Source organism: Poecilia reticulata, linkage group LG17 (genome assembly GCF_000633615.1).
Source record: "Poecilia reticulata strain Guanapo linkage group LG17, Guppy_female_1.0+MT, whole genome shotgun sequence".
Taxonomy (NCBI): domain Eukaryota; kingdom Metazoa; phylum Chordata; class Actinopteri; order Cyprinodontiformes; family Poeciliidae; genus Poecilia; species Poecilia reticulata.
Genome location: NC_024347.1, coordinates 28,987,584 through 29,010,889, shown reverse-complemented (window position 1 = coordinate 29,010,889; position 23,306 = coordinate 28,987,584). Strand labels below are relative to the sequence as shown.

Below are 23,306 nucleotides of genomic sequence, written 5' to 3'. Positions count from 1 at the left end.
TCGAACGCCTTCTCCAAGTCCACAAAACACATGTAGACTGGTTGGCCGAACTCCCATGCACCCTCCAGGACCCTGCTGAGGGTGTAGAGCTGGTCCAGTGTTCCACAACCAGGACGATTAATCATGTAATCATTTAATACAGTAGCCATTATGAGTAAGATGAAAACTAAATGATTCTGATGTCAATAATAATGGTAACACTGATGCTAAAGTTAAGCTCATTTCACACAATAAACATGATATAAATATTTTTTTTTACTGTAAAGAAAGTGGAGATATGATATTTTTGCACCCCACAGGTATAACATGTTGTAGTGGGGATTGCATTAATGTGAAGTTGGGGGTTTTCAATGGTTACAATGGAGTCTTAATGGGATTATGTCCTGTATTTATTTGTTCATTGGCGAAAGCAAGTAAATGTTTGGCCTGGCATTGTTTCTGGAAAATGTCCTGCAGCATTAAACACAAAGTGATCACTTTAATAACAGCAGACTTCATCCAGTAAGGCATCAGTCAGAGCAGAAGGCCACTGTTCTTTCTTTGTGCGTTATTTTAAGCAGAATAATGAAAAGTCTGCATGTTAATATTTACATATTCTATTTTTTTAGATGTTTTTTTTTGGCTAATTCTCATTAAAAGTAGACATGGTTGTTTTTGTTGTTCTTTCATTGCTAATACCTGCATCATTGTGAAGAAGACGATGCCTCTTTCTTGTGTTTGGGTATTTTAATTGGCTTTTGTTTGGACTGATTGCATTTTAGATTGATGATTGGTATCTGGCTAGAATACTAGTTCACTTTCAGTTTTTAGCACAGATCATAGAAAAGACATGTTAGATTAAATGTTGATAGTAAATGAGTGATTTAAATTGATCAGTTTTGTATAGATTGGTGATCTGCAGGTCAGACACTCAAAAAACCTGTTCATGAAATGTATCAAAATTAGAAACTCCCCTTTTTTTTGCTTTGAAAAAGCATAAAAAACACTATTTTCTTCTTAATTCTGTTTGGTTTGGAGTTTGAATAATATCAAATAAATTATGCGTAACTTAAGTCAGTCTTTCTTTTCTCTTTCATTCTTTCTCTCCTTACCTTATTTTATACATATTGAGCTGGAGAGTGAAACTCTTTGAAGTTTTTCTACAGAACCAACTAAACCTCTTAAAGTTGCGTTTTCATCTTGAATTGATATGCTGCTATCTGATAATCTCATTATGCTGATGTATTTTTATCCTGTTAAAGAAAACCAAACTTAAGCCAGACTTGAGCCATCTGCTGCAGATGGATTGAAACACAAGCTCTTTTACAAAGATTGCAACATATTTAATGGGTTTGAATGTTAGTTTTACGGATTATAGTTTTGTAAATTGGGTGTCGACCTTGCTGCAGAAGTCCTCAGGTTTAAGAGTTGCTATTGCATTATCATGCAGCGGCTCAGATGACTTGCGTTGCAGCTTCGTTGCTCATGTTGAAATGAGGGTGTGTGCCATATTAAATTATTGTGAACTGCCTTCAATGTGATTGTTTACTCGGTGTTTTAACTGTGCAGGAATACTTTGATTTGAACCAGTAAAAAGTACAGGGGATTGTATTTGGCCAATGCCCAGTAGCCTGATTGTCTTGTGTCTCGCAAAAGTATTATTGCCTCTTGAACTTTCTTGAGTTGGTGCAGCAGACATGTGGAACGTGATGCAGTCAGTGGAAAGGACAGATGAAGTGGTTCAGATTCAGGTATATTAATGTTGGAATATCCTAGTCCTGAATCTGAGGCACAACCTTAAACTGATCTTCATGAATATTATCCTTCCAGTCTGACGGAGGGTGAGGTGTTTTGCAAGGAGGAGTGAACGATGATGTCAGTCTCTAGACTGCAACACAAGAAAATGCTTTCAACTCAAAGACTAAGAACATGTCTGTGCAATACTTCAGATTTTCATTTGTAAAAAAAAAAAAGAAAAAAGACTTGTTTAATTTCCTCCCACTTTACAGTGATGCTCTACTTTGTCTTTTAAAATCCCAATAAACTGAAGGGTGTGGCTGGAATGCAGCAAAGTCCAAAGGGTTTGAATACTTTTGCAAAGTACTGAAACCATGTTTTCATTAAGATATACTTATGTAAGTTTCACTGACTTGCAGCTGGAGTGTGAAAGGCTGTTTGATTTTTGTCCCGTTATTCCCTTCTGACAATCATAAGAACTCCCCAAATTATTGGGATTAAGGTAATCTTAATTTATGCTGTGTGTTAAGATCCAATCCGCTTGGAAGGACGTCTGCACCACTCCGATCTAAAATAGGGAATCATCAACATGTTGGATTGTCTTTGCATGATACTGTAGTGCGTTTTATCCGTGAGGACAAATGAGAACGCAGCCAGTTGAATGTGATCCTTAGCCAATCAGAAAGCGAGGCGAAGGAAACATGGCGGGAAATTCTAAATAAAAAAGACAATATAACTGTCACGAAGGCCCAGAAAGTCCAGTGAACTTTGCAGACACCTTTGTAACGTTATTTCTCTGTTAAACATAGAGAAAAACTATCGCCATTGCTTCTTCCCAGTCGGCCATGTTTGTTTACCCTGAACTCACGTTTGGTCTCGAGAGGTTTTGAGAGAGTTCCCGTCTGAATGTTGGTGAAGGAAATCGATTTGTGTGACTCAACACCACACAAACCAGTTAGATTCTTTTATTGTTGTGTTTGATCTCTTAGGTTTTTAAAATTGCCAGACAGTTGTAAAATCCGTGTGAACCAGGCGTAAGCAGAGCTTGTTCTGCCTTGGGAAGAGGGGATTTTTGTATTTTTACTCAACTCCTCCTTTCCTCTCGCTCTCAGATTTTGAGCTGGAGGTGTGGCTGAAATAAAGCGTAGGATTTCCACACAGCTGGTGCATAGCTGAAGCATGACTCTCATTAGAAGCACGAATGGAGATGCTCCAGCTTGCTGCTGATTGGCTGCCTAAAAGTCAGTCTTCAGTGAGTCATGTTTTTGTCTGAAGTCTGATCCTGTTTTTTTTTTTTTTTTTAAACTGAGGCTGGATAGAAAACAGCTCTGCGGATCAGAACCTGTGGAGGTCTGCGCTGCTGTGGGTGTGTTGCTGCAGGCATGAAACATGATCCAGAAATGCGTGTTTGTGCACTGCATCAGCGAGTTAAATGATGTAAGGACACATCGGATTATCCAGCTAACATTAAATCTGATGTCAGAATATAATTTAACACACAAACTGGAAGATTTACCAGTTAAATCAAGGATTATTTTTACAGTTTTAGTTACGTAAAACTGAGAAGATCAGTTGGTTTTTACTCGATCCAGAGTTATAATAAATAATTTTGGTTCTCCTGGTTGCCCCTTACTGAGAGAAACAGAAGTCCTAAAATGACCTCTTTCATTTTGAGTCTCTGGTTTTATGAGTTATTCGCGAAAAATAAATTGGTTCCCAGGTGACTCAAAGTAATAAACATTTGTTGTTGAATTTTTGCTCCCAGTTCTTGGAGCAGATGTGTTGTTTTTCTTGCTCTCTAACTCTAAAGCTTCACATTTGGTCATAAATTACAGGAGAAAAATAAACACATTTACATGTTGCTACCTGTTAAAGCCTGAAGAATGAAGCACGTGTTGAATCAAGCTGTATGGACTTCATCTGACTCGTCTTTTATTTTCACATTAAGCTCCTTAAGACAACAGTTTAGAACAACTTTAGCAGTAAAACCTCTCAGCTGTCATGTTCTGTATTTCTTTATCATCCTATCAAGTCATGGTAGAAGATTTAACAGCAGGTTTAGGTCTGGACTTGAAGTGCCTTTAGGCTTTTTAGCCATTCTTTTATAAAATTTGCTCCGTCAGAGACTATTGTCCCAATGTTGATACAGGTTGGTTGGGCCAAACTTCATCTGTCACACAGATCGCCTGATGTTTGACTCTAGAAAACCTCGATATGCAGAAGAGTCCTTGAGTGATTGCACTACTACTCCACCACCATGCTTCACAATTAGAGAAGGTACTTGAGTTGATTTTGAATTCGGTTCCCTTTATCCACAGAATCGATTCTAAAACTATCCTGATATAGCTTCAGTTGCAAGTCATGCTGCAAATTTACTTTAAAGACTGAATTTGATGGGATGAAAATGTGCAACTTTTGCAATTGTTTTTGTGATTTTAATTTTGCACTAATTTTGATTGCAAAATGTGTATTTTATGGTGATACGTTAGAAATATTTGCAAGGCATTTTGCAGTATTTCTTCCTTTTTAAATCCCTTCCAAACCTATGTATTAAAAAACAAGATCAGAAAAAAAGAAGCAGAGAGATTGCACACAAATGCTTTTATTCTTTAAAGAACTTAAATAGCTAAATTTCTGCCGCTCTCCATTTTGATTACGGACTACAAAATGACATCAAGAAATGCTGCCACTTTCATGTGGGAGTTAGCATCATAAAAACAAAATATTTTCTAGCGTTTTTGTAGAAAAGTAGTAATAAGCTGACGATTATGTGAAAAAATGCAAGAATCTGTTTATTTTACATGAGTTTCCGCGATCGGTGGATTGTGAAAACCTGGAGATACTGTTGAATATTTCTCCCCTATAAATACATTTGTGGGAAATGGTCATAAACCCTTTCCCACATTGGTCGGCCACAGCAGCTGCTGCTCAAAGGCTATTGCTGATATCCTTCCTCTTTGGCATTGTGTTAATAATCCTGCTATTAGAGTCTTCTGCTCCATATTTCCATCTTGAATCATCCAGAAACGGCAAATGAGGATCAAGTTTCCACATGACTTTTACAGTCAGGAAAAATCATTTCTGCATGTCCGTATTTGAAGTTCTTGCAGCTGTTTTCTGCATTTTCCTCTAAAAGCTGAATCATTTAGTCTTGTTTGCGCCTAAAATAAACCGTTTACTTTATGCCGCTGCTTGTCAGCTGCTGTTGTTTTAGCTTCAGTTTTTTGCTGTCTCATCTAACACTTCAGCCATGTACCTGAACCATTTCTCTTTATCTCAGAGACGGCTTGCTTGACAGATGGCTGAACCAACATTTCTGCAGCAGCTTCACCTCATGTTTAACCTTTAATAAACCTCCAGGAACACACACTGTGACAACACACAAGAATTTGTGTTTCATTTGCATATTTAGCTGCATTTTACCTCATGTTTGACTTCCCTGTGTTCCTGGAGTCAGTTGGATTTAATGAGAACTAATTATTTTCTTCTTCCTTTGGCTTTGTATGTTCAGGTCTGCTTGGCTTTTTGTGAAACATTCAGCTGTTTAGTGAGCTTTCCATCCGACTTCCTGATGCATAATTATTGCATAAATACCAAATTAGCAACAGTTACGTTTAGATTTTTTTTTACTTTCCAGGTGTTTTCCTTTACAAGTTCAACAAACTTGTATTATTTTTTATTCTATGCCATATGAATAGATTAAACTTTCTGTGCTTTCTTTGTTTACATCAGAATAAACTTGTCAGGCTAGTAAGTAATTTCTGAAATAATCACCATGTGATGATGATGATGTCATCATCAGTGTGAGTTTAAGTTTTGGATGCATGACTTTGTGCATGTGAGTCACTGCATGCGCTTCCTGATTGACCTCGTGTGTCGCTCTGGGTCACAGGAGCCTGTTGGCCTGAGAGGATTCATGCAGCAGCTTGTTTTATTTATATGTAAAGTAATTAAAGTCCAACCTGTATACTTACAGCCCAATTAACAGTTTTAAGTAGGTAAAAAAAAACCCCAGCAGATAATTAACTTTGTCTTTAGAAATATCAATCTTTAATTATGCTTCAAAGCCACTTTTCATAAAAATCTTTTTTCTGTTCATTAACAAAGATGATTGAGACATTTTGTGATTTTTACCTTTTACTACGCTTTACACCTCAGAAAAAAAATACAGTTACAAAACAATTAGGGCTGAAACAATTAATCTGATTAATCGAAATGAAATAATTAAGCCACATACATGCACATACATACATTTTGCATTTAAGCTGAAAACGCCTTTGTCTGTTAACATATTTCATCCAAAACTACTCAAGTGGCATAGTTTAATCCTTATCTGATTCAGATTCACTGAATGTGTGCTATTTTATTTCAGTTTAGGCGATAAAATATTAATTTTCTTCGATATAAAAGGGGTTTGAATTATTTGTTTATATGCATCTTTTTATGTATTCCTAATGTTGTGCAAAAAAGAAAAGAAACTTAACTGGTTAAATAAAAAATCTGCTGACTGTGCCCATTTGTTTTTCTTATACAATATCTATCATCACCAGAATGATGGATTATTAATATAATCATTACTGGCAGCTTTAAGAACAATTATCCTTGATCATTTCTGTTGAAAATCCCAGAAAGAAGATGGAAATAACTTTCGGTTATTAATATAAAACATTGATATGTCGTCTGTCTGAGCTGAATGCTGAAGTGAGGACAGAAAAGCCCAGCTGCATCTCGCACTGATGTGTGGAGATGTTGGGCGGGGTGCTTTAAATAAATTTAATTTTTCTTCTCACTTATAAACATAAACTTGTGCAGACTCCTGTCAGAGTGTGTGTGTTATGTAACAGCCGTGTCGCTCCTGGCTGTCGGCTGCAGCTCTGCCGCTGCTGCACAGGCAGCCTGTCACACTCTGGAAGCGTGATCAGCCTGTCTCAGTTGTCACAGATATCCCACAAGCCCCGGCGCTGAACCTCAATGTTTGTTTTTGGGAGGGCTCTAGCTGTCAACTGAGCATCAGGACTCTACATAAAACCTCCTGGTTAGGATTTGGATTTTACTTTTAAATTCTAGGGAAAGGAGAGAATATTTTTTGTGGAATAGCTAAATCATCATCAACTAAGATGCTGCGTAATTCTGTGTTTTTGGAGTTCACCTCAGCGACTGACCTTTGGAGAGGTCAGTCGCTGACAAAAGGTAAACAAAAGGTTTATTGTTAGTCATCACAGCAAAAACTTTTAAAATAATGTCTTCATTGGATGACATTTTTGATTTTAGTTGAAAACATTGACCTGCAAATAGTGTTGAAGGGGCAGGGGAATATATTGAAAATAAATAATATTGGTAAATATCGGCCATAATAGCAATAATATCAGATATCAGCTTAGATTTTCATATCGGTACATCCCTGCTTTTATATTCAGCATGTTTTCTTCTTTAAACAGATGTGATTTTCTTTAAATGATTGTTTAAAACCTCTTTATGTTACAAAAACACAGATTTCACATTAACCATCCGAACATATGAAATATAGTTTACCACACAGATTTTTTTAAATATTACTGTAATAATTGCAGATTGGTGGTTTTGGGATTTATTGACGATGTAACATCGTTTGGGAAACATATTTTTAAAAATGCATCGTAAAATCTGTGATTTTAGTAAAAATGCTGCTGGCAACTTAAAACTTTTACAATATTCTCTGCTTCAAATGTTGCTTAGTCAGGTCAGTGGTGGGGCATTTTAACGTTTTAGCGTTTGGACTGCTGAACTGATACGGATCGGGTGCATTAGATCACCTCCAGCAGGAGGGAAACCGTCCTCAAAACGTCTGGAGTGTGTCGGATTGTCTGGAACAGATGTTGGTGCCAGATGTGAACAGAGTCACTGTGTCTTGGGACTCAGATGAGTTCAGCAAATATTGACACAGAGACTTTAAAGAGTTGAGGTCCAGTAAGGACCAGCAGTTCACTGATTCTAACTTTAACCTTTCTGTTTCCTTCCAGGTTCATTATCCAGATGTGGAGCGAGTCGAGTGGCTCAATAAGGTACCGATAGAAGCTTCTGCTGTTGTTTTTTTGTTTCCAGCACACACAGACATCCACCAGTTACTCCTCATCATCTCTTATTAGCAAGCCAAAGTGGTGAGAGAGGGTTTAAAAAGGGATCCGAACCTGGAGCCCTGAGAGACCCCGTCCCAGTTACAGACATGAGAATCTGATCAGCTCCTGGAAGAGATTCGCTGACCGTCACTGTTTGTTTCCAGAATATTCCATGATCACCACCCAAACACTCAAATTGATGCTAAATTATACATGTTGTGTAAGCACTCGGAGATTTCCAGGACCTTTAAAAGGTGATCTGTGCTCCTTAAATCACACCATTAGCAGAAGTTACCTGAGATGTTCCTGCAGGATGACAGAGTGTGGACTGGGAGAACTTCAGTGTTCACGATTTAGCTGTTTTTCTTCTTCCACCCAATAAGTGCAGACGTGCTTTAGAACCTTAAGCACTAAAACTTTCTATCAGTAACATTATTGGACTCGTCCATGTATTTATTATGAAAGGTTTAGGTGCAAACTGCACGATGAAAGGTATTAAAACAAATGAAATTTGACAACTTATTTTATAAGTGCCAAAGTAAAGAAATCAGCAAAGCATTTAGAAACATACAAAGTTTTGCTGAAGTGTTCACACTGCTTGCAGTTTTCCACTTTTTGTCTTGTTAAATCTGTAAGCTTTGATCTATTTGATTAGGATTTTATGTAACAGACCAAAACAATACTGCGCATGAATGCAAAAGAAGAAAATGGCACATTAAGAAGCTGCTGTGCATATTGTTTAGCGCCTGCTACTTACTGTGGAGCTTCTGTTTGTTGTGGAAGAAAAGAAACATGTGACTGAGAATCAATGGGGTGGAATGGGATTGCATGTGAATATTTGGGCTGAAGAAAAGTTCTTCCTGAGTTAATTTTCCTTTTCTCTCTGCTTTGCTTCAGACGGTGAAGCAGATGTGGCCGTTCATCTCCCAGTTTGTGGACAAACTGTTCAGGGAGACCATCGAGCCGGCTGTGCAGGGAGCCAACCCCCATCTCAGCACCTTCTGCTTCACCAAGATCGACATGGGAGACAAGGTAGGCAGAAAACAGGCAGGCTTCAAAACATCGGAGTCACCACTCTGCTCACTGATTCCAGTTGATATCACCCTGAAGCGAAAGCTTTGTTTCTCCTCTGTGGTTTTGTGAGGTTTATGTCAGTCGTCAGAATCTTATTTGCAGCTGAATAAAGTTTTATTACATCAGATTTATAGCTCATACCCTCAGATTCTTTTTGATTTTTATACAATATAATCAGTAGAAAACATAAACTGGATATTAACATTTCTGATTTCTATGCAATACAGCAAGCTGTTTCTATGTTTTTCTTACATTTTTCATACATTACTTCATATAGAGCTGAATTATTCTGTGCTCTGATCTGCAGAACCAAAGATCTTATTTTTCTTCTGACTTTCTTGATTTTTTTTCCCCCTCTCTGTATTCAAAACATCAGAGAAGATTAAAGGCATTCCAGCGGTCTGCACAGACTTTGAATTGTTTCTTATATTAAAATAAATAGCAACTGTTTCAAATCTTCAGTAGCTGTTCAATCTTTCTGTTGCTGCATTTCTATTTTTATGTGTTTTGTGCTCCTGAACGTTAGAAGCTTTCAGAAGCAGACTCTCTTTAAGAAAAGCTGCTGATTATTCACCTGAGCTGAGAACTGCTCCTCACATCTGAGAAATAATTTGCTCACTTTCACCTTTTTGTTTTCTCTTTGTGTCTCTTTGTGCGTGTGCAGCCGCTCAGAGTGAACGGGGTGAAGGTTTACACAGAAAATGTGGACAAGAGGCAGGTCATCATGGACCTGCAGATCAGGTAGTTCTCCCTCCTACACTCACAAACTCACCATGATGCTGCAGGCACAAGATTTTATTTTGCTTTGGTAATTTTAACAGCAGAAATGCAGATCCTTACAACCTAAACAGAACATCAATCCCAATAAATTTAGATTAAAGTCTGCTTGGTGTAGAATCAAAGGCCAGTAGGGCTGAACTTATATGACATGAAACAAAAGTGAAGGCAACACTTCTTTCACTAATAACAACTATTTTTGCTTTTTGTTATCTCTGTTAAAAAAGCACAGCATATCTATTTCCCTTAGCTACTGTTTTCTCTATTAACAGGTTTAATTTGCTCATTTTTCTCCCATTTTTATTTTTAGTTTTGTTGGTAACACGGAAATCGACGTCGACATCAAGAAGTTTTACTGCAGGGCTGGAATCAAAAGCATACAGGTATGATTGATTTGTTTTTAAAAGTTCACATTAACATTTACCCAAAGTCTCTATAAATAACTCAGAAATCACAGTTTACATCAAAGAAAAGTTCATTTTGTTGTGAAACGTCAAATATATTTAAGAGAAAAGGTTCCTACACAGTTTTTAAATATAATGAATCTTAAACAGGGAAGTAGAAAATGAACTGTTAATATTTTCAGTCAACATGATAAATATTTGTAGTTCTACAGAGAGAAAAGATGCTCTTAAGTCATTTTTTCCTTTGACTATAACATGTTAATTTTGATTAATTAATAACATAGGGGGCTGCACGGTGGGGCAGTTGGTAGAGCTGTTGCCTTGCAGCAAGAAGGTTCTGGGTTCGATTCCCATCCCCGGTCTTTCTGCATGGAGTTTGCATGTTCTCCATGCAGAAATGGTGGGTTTTCTCCGGGTACCCCGGCCTCTCCAAATTGTCCCTAGGTGTGAGAGTGTGTGTGCATGGTTGTGTGTCTCTGTGTTGCCCTGCGACAGACTGGCGACCTGTCCAGGGTGACCCCCCCCCTCGCCCGGAACGTCAGCTGGAGAGGCACCAGCGACCCTCCCGACCCCATTAGGGACACGGGATGGATAATTACATAGGTTTTGACTCATTCAAAATATTTTTTTACACAAAAGTTTACGTTTGTATTTGTGTGTTTCTGGTACGCCCATAAATCTGACGCACAAGCAACATCCACAAATGACAGCAATGGACGACAAAGCACTTTCCACCGATATAAATAATAGATCAAAAACAATAAATATCTTTGTTGTTGAGCTCATATGTATACTTATTCAGAAGTGTAGCAGAAAAAAGAGTTTTTGAATTGAAAGTAATTGTTTAGTTTTTGATTAGAATTGAGTCGCATCACTAATTTTTAAGTTTAAAACTAAAACTATGTTCTGCCTTGTATCTGCTCAGTCTGCTGGCCCACATTACTCGTGTTGTCAGTCAGACAGGACTGTGCTCTGCTTCATTCCTTTAGCTGTGACCCCTGCAATAATCTGTGACCCCCTCAGGGAGAATTTTACATAATGTGTTGACTCGCGTCTGATAAAGCAGACGTTATCCACTCAGCCGCTGGCATGCGATCAGGCCATGTTTGCTGTTCAGAGATCAGCGGGGAGAAGAGAAACTGCCGCTTCTCAGCAGCTCAGTCAGTGTCTGCCTCTTATGTTCATTTCACAGCTGCAATGAAAGTTTCTATGAATGCTTTTCATCGCCTGTCAAACTTGACTGGATTATTCTCAGCATAAGAATAAGCCATGAGTCATTATTTTTCTTCACTTGTGTCGCGTCTTTTATTTAGACTTCTCCTCCGTCCCGGTGGGACTGCATTATAGGTTGCACATTATTTATAAAGCGCCCTCTTTCAGGCAGCAGTGGGCTGCAGGAGGAAACGGACATAAACAAAACTAATGCCTATCTTCAATCTTCTTCACCAGACTGATTTTGATGAGCAAAGTGCTCTTTGATTGCTCAGAGCAAGAAGCTATGTCCAAATTTGGTGCTGCAGACATGCAGTCTACATGTCTGAGGTTTGACTCAGAGCAGCAGGAAGAAAAAAATACCCCACAATGCCCCTGGTTTGGTTTCTTGCTGTCAGACTTTGAAAGTTAATAAACTGTTGCAAAGAATATGTGAATTATCTGAGAAATGGACGCCGATAAAGCCACAGACAAAGTACAAAGAAGGGAACAAAAAAGGGGATGTTTTATATTTCCAGCTTCGTAAAGAATTATCTGTGTTGCTGCAGTTTTTGGTAAAATATATATCAATATTTGAACCAGCAAAAGCAGTTCAGATGCAACACGTCTCACTCTACAATCTGCTCCAATAAAACCTTTACAAGGGAAATAAACTTAATTCAGACTGTAGAGAGCAATTTATTGTACGTAGGACTTATGTTCTCCAGAAGTCAACAGTATTTGTTGATAATTCCTGAGCAGAAACAGTTTGTTGATGTTCTGTTGTCTGCAGCTTCATGGCGTGCTGAGGGTGGTGATGGAGCCTCTCCTGGGGGACATCCCTCTGATCGGAGCCCTGTCCGTCTTTTTCCTCAAAAAACCTGTGAGTACTTCGATTCCTCCTCTCAGACTTTGATAACTTTCACTTTGACAGAGTTTAAATAACATTGTGATGCTCCCTCCCTCAAGTTGAAAGGAGTTAACATATTGTTTGACCACTTTTGGACACAGATTTACCAAAAAAGGATGAATTTTCCTTTAACGTTTGCTGTCTTTTTGGAGGAGGCTGAACTCGACTTGAGTCTCTTCTTCTCCATCTTTTCTTTATCTGTGTCCTCACTTCCTGACTGCAGTCTTCCTTCCTGTGGTCCAGAACGGTTTATCTTCCTGATCCAGACTTTGATAGAAGCACCCAGAGGAAAACAAGCATCATCAAGATGCTCTAAACACAAACAAGAAATTATCCCATCATCTCATCATCCAACAGTAGAAACATCAAGTTAGGAGCCGCTTGGAGATTTTTTTTCCCCCTTCTTTTATGAAATTTAACCTACATTTTATCTGTTTTTTTTGTTTTTCTGGGTTCTAAATGTTTTGCGATAATCAGAGTATGATTACACACGATTCACACATATAGTTGCTCATATGAAGTTTTCTGCTAAAATCAACAGTTTTTTCACACTCTGCTCATAATAACACCTTCAGCTGATGAAACTGTGCACCAGTGTGAGTTTCAGCAGATTGCACTCATGCAATACGCTGAATGTGAGATTTAGTGCTCGTCATATACTGCCACTGGACTCATCTCTCTGAGACTTTTCCAAACTTGCAGCAAAGCCACAAAACTGCAGTTTTAGATTTGAACACTAAGGATGCAAGAACAGTTTCAGTCCAGATGATGACTGTAAAGCCTCAATCAACACATTCAGCAATGGAGCCAATTATGTTTTCAGTTTCAGTTTATTTATCTACTCTTTGCTCTTTTCTTCTGAAGAAATATTACTCAAACCCTTTCATCTTTAAAAAAAAAAAAACAACAACCGGTAGCTGATGTTCCATCATCAGTCTGAAGCACAAGCCGTCAGCCACAGTGCAGTGTTGCTGGTTTGTGGGTGTTGTTTCTTCCTCCCTGCTCCACCCTGTGAGCCTGGTGAGTTGTGACAGGATGCTGAGCTTTCGGTATTACAGCTGTGGTGTGACAGCGACTCACCAACCGTCTCGTTGGTTTAACCAGTTTATCTGTTATTGTACCATCCATTTTCTTGACACCCTTGTCCTTCAGTGGGGTCGGGAGGGTTGCTGCTGGCGTACCGGGCGAGAGGCGGGGTCACCCTGGACAGGTCGCCAGTCTGGCACAGACACACAACCATGCACACACACACTCACACCTAGGGGCAATTTGGAGAGGCCAATTAACCTGACAGTCATGTTTTTGGACTGTGGGAGGAAACCGGAGTACCCAGAGAAAACCCACACATGCACAGGGAGAACATGCAAACTCCATGCAGAAAAGACCGGGACTGGGAATCGAACCCAGAACCTTCTTGCTGCAAGGCAACAGCTCTACCAACTGCACCACTGTGCAGCCCTGTTATTGTACCAATGGACATCATGTTAAGTTGTCAGATTTGGTTATAGAAAAACAATGTAACATGGAACATCTGTCAAATGCTAATGTTCCCTCTCAACCTGAGAGGTTTCTGCACCTCCATCACCACTTTGCCTTTCTGCAGAGGTGGAAACTGAATGATTTATTATTATTTTTAAACCATGCATTAGCTTGTGGACTCTGAAGAAGTTTGGACACAATATGTAAAATCTTGATCTTTTTCACTAGTCATTGTGAAATTATTCTAAATTATGAAGCTATTGGTTTTGATTATTATAAGGATTATAATCCTAATCCTAAAGATGTTCAGTTGACTCAATTGGGGACCAAAATTACTACATTTGTTACATTTTCAGCTGTTGCGGTTCAAACCAACCAAACCCTTTGAGCAACCCGTTCCCCTCCTCGCCTGTGGGGGGCGCTGCACCAAAAACAGAATCGCTCTCCAGCCTAATTTGGTCTGTTTCCATCTTCTGGTTTGGAACGAATCAATCAAGCAACGCAAAGATAATTTCACCAGATTGTGACGCCAAGCATGGCTGTAATAAGTTAAATGTAGAAATTACAAACTAGCATGGAGGACACATCTCAGAAAAATTTAGATTTCTCTCCCACAATCTGGAGGTCTGGATTTAGAGTCTTGTGCCTCTGGTAAGGCACAGACCTGGCAGTGGATGGTGAAGTTTGCTACATCTGAACGTATTCAGCTGATGTGCTTCCATCTCCCCTTCAGTGCATTAGCTCTTTGTTGGAAAAGTCAAAAGCCACCTCAAGCAAACATCATTTTTTTTATTCCTTATTTCCAAAACTGAGGAAGTGATTTTGAATTTTGCCGTTTCCATCAACCTTTCCTAATGCAACACTTAATAAAAATAAACATTTGGTGGAAACACAGCGACTGTCATCTGCTTTCACTGTTAAAGTGAAGCCTGCTGCAGTTTTAACATGTCCTGGAAAAACCCAGCCCCACTGCCCTGCAGAATCCATCCATGGTTCTGGTTATATTTGACTGAGACTGCCTGTCTGGGCCTGACGTGAACGGGTCGCTAGCTGTAGTATTTCCTCTGCCGTTCTGTGGAATCCCCCATCTGTTTTCTCCTCTTCCTGAGCCAGTCTGGGTTTGCTGCGCTGTGGTGAAGCCGGCCTACTTCTAAAACCACAGATTCATGCCAGCTAGTGTAATTTTTCTCTACAGCAAGATAGAAGCAAACACTGGCAGGCTTTTACACACTTACAATTCTTTGTGACAGTGAAGCTTTTAAAGCTTCACCGTCTCTTATCTCTGAACTGACACACATTCAGACTTCTCACTCTTATCTCTCACAACATAATCAGACAGCCGATAAAGCATGAGGTTCTGTATTATTAGGTCTCGCAACAAAAATGCCAACAATGTCACCTGACTCACACTCCTGTTAGGGTCGGTTCACCGGTTCTGAATTGAACCAGGAACCGAATTACAGCCTGGTGGCTGAAACACTGCAGGCCTGCTCTGGAGTTTGCTTTTCAAATTTGGAAAAAAAAATGGAGAAAAGGGGTCAGTATGGGTAGATGGTTCATTCTGCGTGATTCCACTGCAGCTTTGCAAAATATATTCATTTATAAACAGCTGAAAAAGCACCTCATGCTACCAAGAAAACCTATTAAAAACGTGAAATTTTTTTAGATATTGGCGTTTTTCAATCAAGCAGATTAACTTTTGTAATTCCAATATTGCAGAGTTAATATGGTCAATGGAAACTCAGATACTGTTCAGTTTAAATCTGGAGTTTTTGGATCCATCAGGCGTGTAGTTCTGGTGTTTTCTGTCTTATTTTGCTGAACCACACCTGAAGCCAGATTTAGGTTTTGTACCTTCCTGTTTTAGTTTTCTTTTGCAGATTTTTTTTTTTTCCTCTGGCATTTCTTACCTGAAATGATATCTGCATTGTTCCAAACTGAGTCTTGATGAGTTTGCAGCAGACAGTCCTCTGGATGCAGGCGTGTCAGGCGTGTCTGCGGTAATTTGTCTGTTTCACTGCCAGGGTTCCCTGGGAAGGGCGATCACTTTTCTCTGAACCCGTCACTCGAACTGAAACCTGGAAAAGGTGGAGCAGAGGAAGAACTTATTGTTTGCTGTTAATCTTTTTCTTTTCTTCAAACGGGTCACTTTCCCCCTGCAGGATTTCATCCAGTCCTCCTCCCCAGATGACCCAGTTTAGGTTCCTATAAAGGCCCAGTAACTGGGTTAGAGAAGCAGGTTAATGAGCTGCTCTGAACAAGATGGCAGCCGTTTAAACACCTTTGTTTTGTGCAGAGTGTGGGATCACGTTGCAGCTTTTCAGCTTTTGGTTTCATCATCAGAGATAATTGGCAACGTGTGATGCAAACGAGAACAAGCTGGAGCCGCACCTAAGTTAAAGTTCTGTCAGAGTTAAACCCAGTTTTTCTCCGCAGCTGTTGAGGTGTGTCCGGATTTTATAGGCAGGATTTATAGATCTGGATGAAGTTTTGGGGGTTTTCAACTTGCTAAAGAGAATTAAACCTCCAGCTGAACTTGATGAGGATTTTTAGTCCCACCTTCTGAACCTTTCAGAAGAAATGACATTATTGTTACGCCGATCTTTATTTTAACTTCTCGTCATAGTTTTACTAACATCTGCAGACGGAGCTGGATTTACCCTTCATCGTGTGCTTCCTGTCTGTGAACCTGAGCTGCCCTGCTGCACTGATTAGCACATCGATCGAATTAAAAGCTTGGCTCCTCAGCTGCTGCTTGCTGACTCACTGCAGGCAGCGAGGAGCTGAGGAGAAATCTCCCTCAAATCAACTTTCACTCTCGATCAAATAGTGTCTCGGTTTATACATGCAGCAGCTCTGTTTGGTTTTTACAGGCACTCAAGTTTAAAGAGTAAAAGCTTGTTAAACCTCTTATATACATCAGGTTGCCAGATATTTCTGCACTCAAGCCTGCAGAACTTTGATACAATCTGAAATGTAGGACAAAGTAACGTCAAATATTGTTGTATTTATTAGAACTTTAGTATCTTGAGCTTTATGTGGAACTGAATGTGTGAATCAATAATCCTAACCTGCACAAACTATTATAGATGCATTTAATTATTATGTTATATACTTGGAAAATGTTTCCTCTGTATCTTTTCCTGATTTTTGTGGCCATTATTTTTTATTTTATCAAATTAAACTGATGCTGACTTTCTGTCTTCCAGCTGTTGGACATCAACTGGACGGGACTCACGAACATGTTGGACATTCCAGGTGTTGAGTAAGTGAACATCTGTCCTAACAGCCATCCTGCTGTTTGACCAAAGGGGGCAGCACTGAGGCGGTTTTAGGCAAAAATAATGCAAAACTAAACAAATTTACACAAAAATGTTTACAATGATAGAACCCTAAATACCTATTTAGACTTTATCTGTTTGCTCCAAAGCAGCAGAGAGAGCAGCTCTGTAGCTCACCTTAAGGAAATATATCTTTACAACTCAATGTTTTTGTGTGATTATTATTATTTAGTAATAAACTCCAAAACCTCCACAGTGAGAGGCTACTTTTAGCTTTCTATTCTTTGTGAGTAAATAACCTTCAAGTATTTAAAAAAACTGAAGGTTTGTCCTGATTATGCTAAACACATTAACTAAAGCCTCATTTCATTCGCACGCCTTAGTCTCTCACACCTCCTGATGTACATTAGGTGTCAATCCGAAACCCGATCATCTGGTCGCTCTGCTGGACATGCAAGCTGTGGGGAAAGCGGGTATTCAGGAGAGGTCCCACCCACTCACACAGAGATGCTGGAGGGCAGGAGGCAGCGCTCCAAACCTGGAAATTACCTCATAGCTGCATCAACATGTGGTTGGGAAATGGAAGGACGTATTACGGCCCTTTTATATTATATATCCAAATTTGTGGATGCATGGCTGACATCCATGCTGCATAATGCGAGGTTCTGTCGTACTTCATGCAAACCTTTCATGCAAACCTGAAAAATGACCGGCGGACGGTTTGTTTATGCGTTTTTTTCCAAATTTTGAGAAAGATGAATTTACCCCTAAAGCAGCAGAAGGTTGCTGTGAGTGAGACGTCGTCCCTGCGTAGACCTGTGTTTGTTTTCCTCTGTTTACTGTTTGTTTTCAGGCAGAGATTCGCTCTGAAAGACTCCACCCAGTGAAATGTTGTTTCACTTGTTGAACTGGTTGGAGGAAGTCACTTGCTGCGTGTTTATTTGTGTGTGTGTGTGTGTGTGTGTGTGTGTGTTGCACTTTGTGCTTTGATCAGCCCTCGCCCCACCCTCCTACTCCTCCCCATGCGTGTGTAAAGCCATGTTCACTAAATAACATTTCATCCCCAAAAGATAAAAAATGTGATATTCATGTCTATAATGGAGAAAATGATGAGATACTTGAAAATATCAATGCTTATGAATGCATGGAGAGGATGCAGAATTTTGTAAAAAATATTTCCAAAATTTGTAAATATTTTGTCTGAAAATATTTAGTACTTCATTTAGTAATTATAGTGTTATGATACTTTTTAAAAATTATATTTGTATTTTGTTTTTGGTGCAAACTGACCCATATTAATCCACTGCAGTGGGAAACTTTAGGAGTTCAGAGGCAGGATTCTGCTGCCACCTAGAGGAAAACTGGTGACATGTCAGGAGATGGTTTGTGAAATACATATTAACGTTGTAGCTCAGTAAATTAGAATATATATATACTAATTTGACAAAATAAGCAACATTTTTAATTAAAAAAACTTTTTTTGTTGCTGAATTATTGAATAGATAGGCATATGAGGTCACCAACATGAATACTTATTGTTTTTAATCTGTTATTTACCATCAGATTGGTGCAAATTGCTGCTATAAATTAAAAATAAATTTCCAAGCCTCTATTTCTTGAATAGGTCATTACAGCTAATCCACCAACAAATAACACTAATTTAGTAATCGGATGTTAATTTAGAGCATACAAACTCCATGCAGAAAAAACCCAGGACCACTCAGCTCACAGTTACAGCTAGGTTTAATATTATATAAAATCATAAATAAAATGATTTGTAATGCAGAAATGTCAGTTAACTGAATCGTTTGTCCTTTTACTGCAGAATAGATGCACTCAGATCTTGGTTGGGGCTCCTTTTGCCTGAATGTCAGCATGATAGTAGCCTGGCATGGAGGCGATCTGCTAAGTTGTTAATGATTGTCCAATAATGTTGTTAAATAAACTAGATTATCTTTTTTTTTTTTGCAACAAGTTAATTTTTTTTCTACTCAAATCTTACTTAATTTTCTGTCTGTTTCTGTGCCTGCAGTGGTTTGTGCGACGGCCTCATCCAGGACATCATCTACAGCTACCTGGTTCTGCCGAACCGTCTCAACATCCCTCTGGTGGGAGCGGCTGAGCTGGCCAGGATCCGCTTCCCCATTCCAGAGGTACCACTCACTCTTAGCCAGGGAAACTCTCCTGGTACACACAGTTCTTCTACGCTCTGGATCCGAAATGTCAAATAGCATCTAATTTTTGATACAGGCACACAGATAAGGATGCGAGTCATAAACTGAAAAGTTAATATAAAGTTGATTGTTTTTTTTGTTTTTTTCGTAAAATCTGAGTTTTGTTTTGTAAGAGTGCCATCATATGGTTTTTCCATACCATAAAGGGATAAGTTTAAAAGATGGCTCAGTTAAAAAAAAAAGATAAAATTTCAACATTATTTTTGTCAGTTGTTTTAAATAATAGACATAAAATTGTGTTTTTCTCACATAATTAACCTTAACCATTTATAAAATACAACAAAACACAAAAGAAAAGAAAAATAAAATATGCAAAGAATAAAATATGAGTAACATTTAATTCCCCATGAATGGGGAGGTGTGTGGAAGTGTGTGTGGTTGCTCATCGGTAATTTTTGGTTGAGAGGTTGACGCTGCTTCGCCATTAAGGTAAAACTTTAAGGAGTTTAAGTGTTTATATTTCATAACAAAGCCACATAAAGTTGATTTCGCACCCCAAATCGGATCCTGTTTGAGTCGCTTCTTTTTCCCATTCTGCTATGCCCCCGCCATCTTTATTTCTGTATCAACTGGCTCCTCCTAGGGACCAGCATGTCCCTCTGCTGGACAAAACCAAACTACAAGAATAGAAGATGTTATTTGTTAATCTACTGGAACTAATTTCAATTAAATAAAACATTACTAGATTGTTACCAGACAACATTAATGTAGGTACATCTTCAACTACTCCGTTTTAGGCAAAGATTGACCTCTGACCTCTGTGGAATGACCCACAGTCACAATGTCAGAGGACAATGTGGAAACTGAAAGCAAATTATCTAAAAATGTATGAACCGGATTCCAAAAAAGTTGGGACACTAAACAAATTGTGAATAAAAACTGAAAGCAATGATGTTCCAACATCTAATATTTTATTCTCAATAGAACATACATGGCCGATCCAAACTTTAAACTGAGAGAATGTATCATTTTAAGGGAAAAATATGTTGCTTCAAAATTTCATGACGTCAACAAATCCCAAAAAAGTTGGGACAAGGCCATTTTTACCACTGTGTGGCATCTCCCCTTCTTCTTCCAACACTCAACAGTCGTCTGGGGACAGAGGAGACCAATTTCTCCAGTTTAGAAATGGGAATGCTCTCCATTCATGTCTAATACAGGCCTCTAACTGTTCAATAGTCTTGGGCCTTCTTTGTCGCACCTTCCTCTTTATGATGCGCCAAATGTTCTCTATAGGTGAAAGATCTGGACTGCAGGCTGGACATTTCAGGACCCGGATCCTTCTCCTACGTAGCCATGATGTTGTGATTGCTGCAGAATGTGATCTGGCATCATCTTGTTGAAAAAATGCAGGATCTTCCCTGAAAGAGATGACGACGTCTAGATGGGAGCATATTGTTCTAGAACCTGAACATAGTTCTCTACATTAATGGAGCCTTTCCAGACATGCAAGCTGCCCAGGCCACCAGCACTCATGCAACCCCAGACCATCAGTGATGCAGCTTCTGAACGGAGCGTTGATAACAACTTGGGTTTTCCTTGTCCTCTCTGGTCCGGATGACATGGCGTCCCAGTGTCCATAAAGAACTTCAAACCGTGACTCATCTGACCACAGAACAGTCATCCATTTTGCCTCACTCCATTTTAAATGACTCTTGGACCAGTGCAAACGGCTGAGCTTGTGGAGCTTAGAAATGGCTTCCTCTTTGCATTGTAGAGTTTCAGCTGGCAGCAGCTGATGGCACGGTGGATTGTGTTCACTGACGATGCTTTCTGAAAGTATTCCTGAGCCCATGTTGTTATTTCCTTGACAGTGACATTCCTGTTTGAGGTACAGAGACGCTTAAGGGCCCAGAGATCACAATCATCTAGTAGAGCTTTACGGCCTTGACCCTTACGAACAGCTATTGTTCCAGTTTCTCTGAATCTGTTGATGATGTTATGTACTGTTGATGATGATAACTTAAACGTCTTTGCTATTTTACGCTGGGTAACACCATCCCGGTATTGCTGCACCATCATTCTGCGCAACAATGGTGGAATTGGTGATCCTCTTACCATCTTGGCTTCAGAGAGACACTGACACTATAAAAAGCTTTTTATACCCAATCATGTTGTCAATTGACCTAATTAGTGTTAATTGGTCTCCCGGCTGTTTGTTATATGTTCAATTTCCTTTTTCCAGCCACAGATTGCTACTTGTCCCAACTTTTTTGGGATTTGAAGACACTGTGAAATTTTTAATCAACATATTTTTCCTTTAAAATGTTACATTTACTCAGATTAAACTTTTGATCTGCCATCTGTTCTATTACGAATAAAATATCGACATTCGCCATCTCCACATCATTGCATTCAGTTTTTATTCACAATTTGTTTAGAGTCCCAACTTTTTTGGAATCCGGTTTGTAGTAGGTTACACGCTTAATGCATTTGAGAACTACTTTTCTTCTGTCTTTCACTCCTAAGGCCTTGATAAGAATCCACTTCATTGAGGCCCAGAACCTACTGGCCAAGGACAGGATCCTGGGAATCAAGGGCAAGTCTGACCCATATGGACTCATCCGGGTCGGCCCAAAGGAAGCCAAGAGCAAAGTCATCAAAGATACGGTCAATCCTCGTTGGAACGAGGTCCATGAGGTGATTCAGTTTCTTGCCTTTGCTCTTAGTTGCTCTTAGTTGTGCCGTAAACTGAAGATGTTTATGTAGGACGTACATACGGATTGTTGTTGATGTTCTTTGGTTGATTTTTAGTGGGTTTTTTTTAAAATTACCAGTCTATTGGTAATTCAGGAAGTTTAAGCGAGCATTAATGTTTGTTTATGTGTTGCTCTTCAGTTCTTGATGTACGATAACACTGCAAAAACGATGGAAATTGTACTGTTTGATGAAGACCAAAACGACGATGACAAACTGGGAAAGTAGGTTATTTTTGTTTCACTGACGGTAACATTGAGCTACATTAAAAACTGCCTTCCATTAACTATTACACTGTGTGCACAATTATTATGTCAGCGAGTATTTTGGCCACATTTTTAGTGATATTTAACAGTGGAGAATATGGCAAAATTAACATTTAAGGCAGTTTTAAAGATTAATTTTGCATGATGTATTATAATCATGCCATACATGATTATAATACATAATACATGTATTATCGTGATAATACATAATACAATTATCATGTATTATCATAATTGAAATTTATCACAATACATTTTTCACATTAAATTAAACAATCCGATAAATGTTAAATGATACGATAAATAGTTTTGCACATGGTGCAGACAAGCTTAAAAAAAAGCATTTGCCCTGTAAAACTTTCTTAGCTAACGTGTTTTTACGTGTTTCAGTGTGATGATCGACTTGACTGAACTCAAGAAGGGACAAATTGTGGAGGAGGTGATTATTTTTTCATAGTTTTTAGTAATAAATGTTGAATTTGCAAAGCGTTTTTGCAGGGAAAAATTCTTCTTTCTTTCATTTTTTTCTTTTAAAATTGTCTGTAATACCTCGAAAGATGCAAAAATCTTCAGCTGCTTAAACTCAAAAACAATTGTCAAATATTTAGATTTTTCTAGTCTTGGACGTTATCTTAAGACGTTTCCCATCATTATGGTTTATGGAACAATCCATAATCCATAAAGTTAATAAACAAGTGAGTGTTAATTATGACTTTTTTAATGTAAAAAAAAAAAGTTTTATCTAAAGACATTATTTGCAAAAGGCTCTTAAAATAAACATGCTGAGATGGGAAGAAATATAATAGAAAAATATAAAATATTGGTTGAAATAATTTTCATAATAATAGAGACAAAATGTTTCTATTTTTGTTACTGACTTTGCTTTTTTAAGGCGTCCAGTTATAAGCTTTATCCGTTGTACCCATTTGTATTGATTAATATCGATAAAAATAAGGTTTTTATTGCTTTCTTAAGAAACTTTAAGATTTATTTTTAAAAAATGTAGTGGATACTCCCAGCCTGAGCTGGAAAACAATCAGGTATTGGTTATTGATTACTTTCCCTCCTCTTAGTGGTTCGATCTGGAAGATGTTCCCAAAGGGAAGCTGCACCTGAAGATGGAGTGGTTTTGTCTGCTGCCCTCACCTGAGAAGCTGGACCAGGTAGAACTGCACAGCTTTT

General features: G+C 38.7%; 1 protein-coding gene across 4 annotated transcripts in view; it reads left to right on the top strand.

The window, feature by feature from the left end:
* Positions 1-23,306, top strand: part of esyt2a (extended synaptotagmin-like protein 2a) — a 46,941-nt gene that overhangs the window by 13,600 nt on the left and 10,035 nt on the right. For all 4 annotated transcript variants that reach the window (XM_008434740.2, XM_008434739.2, XM_008434742.2 and 1 more), the window contains exons 3-13: positions 7,716-7,757; positions 8,709-8,843; positions 9,550-9,626; positions 9,973-10,045; positions 12,051-12,140; positions 16,856-16,911; positions 18,960-19,080; positions 21,631-21,801; positions 22,000-22,082; positions 22,515-22,563; positions 23,198-23,287. In XM_008434740.2, coding sequence (XP_008432962.1) covers positions 7,716-7,757; positions 8,709-8,843; positions 9,550-9,626; positions 9,973-10,045; positions 12,051-12,140; positions 16,856-16,911; positions 18,960-19,080; positions 21,631-21,801; positions 22,000-22,082; positions 22,515-22,563; positions 23,198-23,287 — 987 coding nt within the window. The remainder of the gene's footprint in view (positions 1-7,715; positions 7,758-8,708; positions 8,844-9,549; positions 9,627-9,972; positions 10,046-12,050; positions 12,141-16,855; positions 16,912-18,959; positions 19,081-21,630; positions 21,802-21,999; positions 22,083-22,514; positions 22,564-23,197; positions 23,288-23,306) is intronic.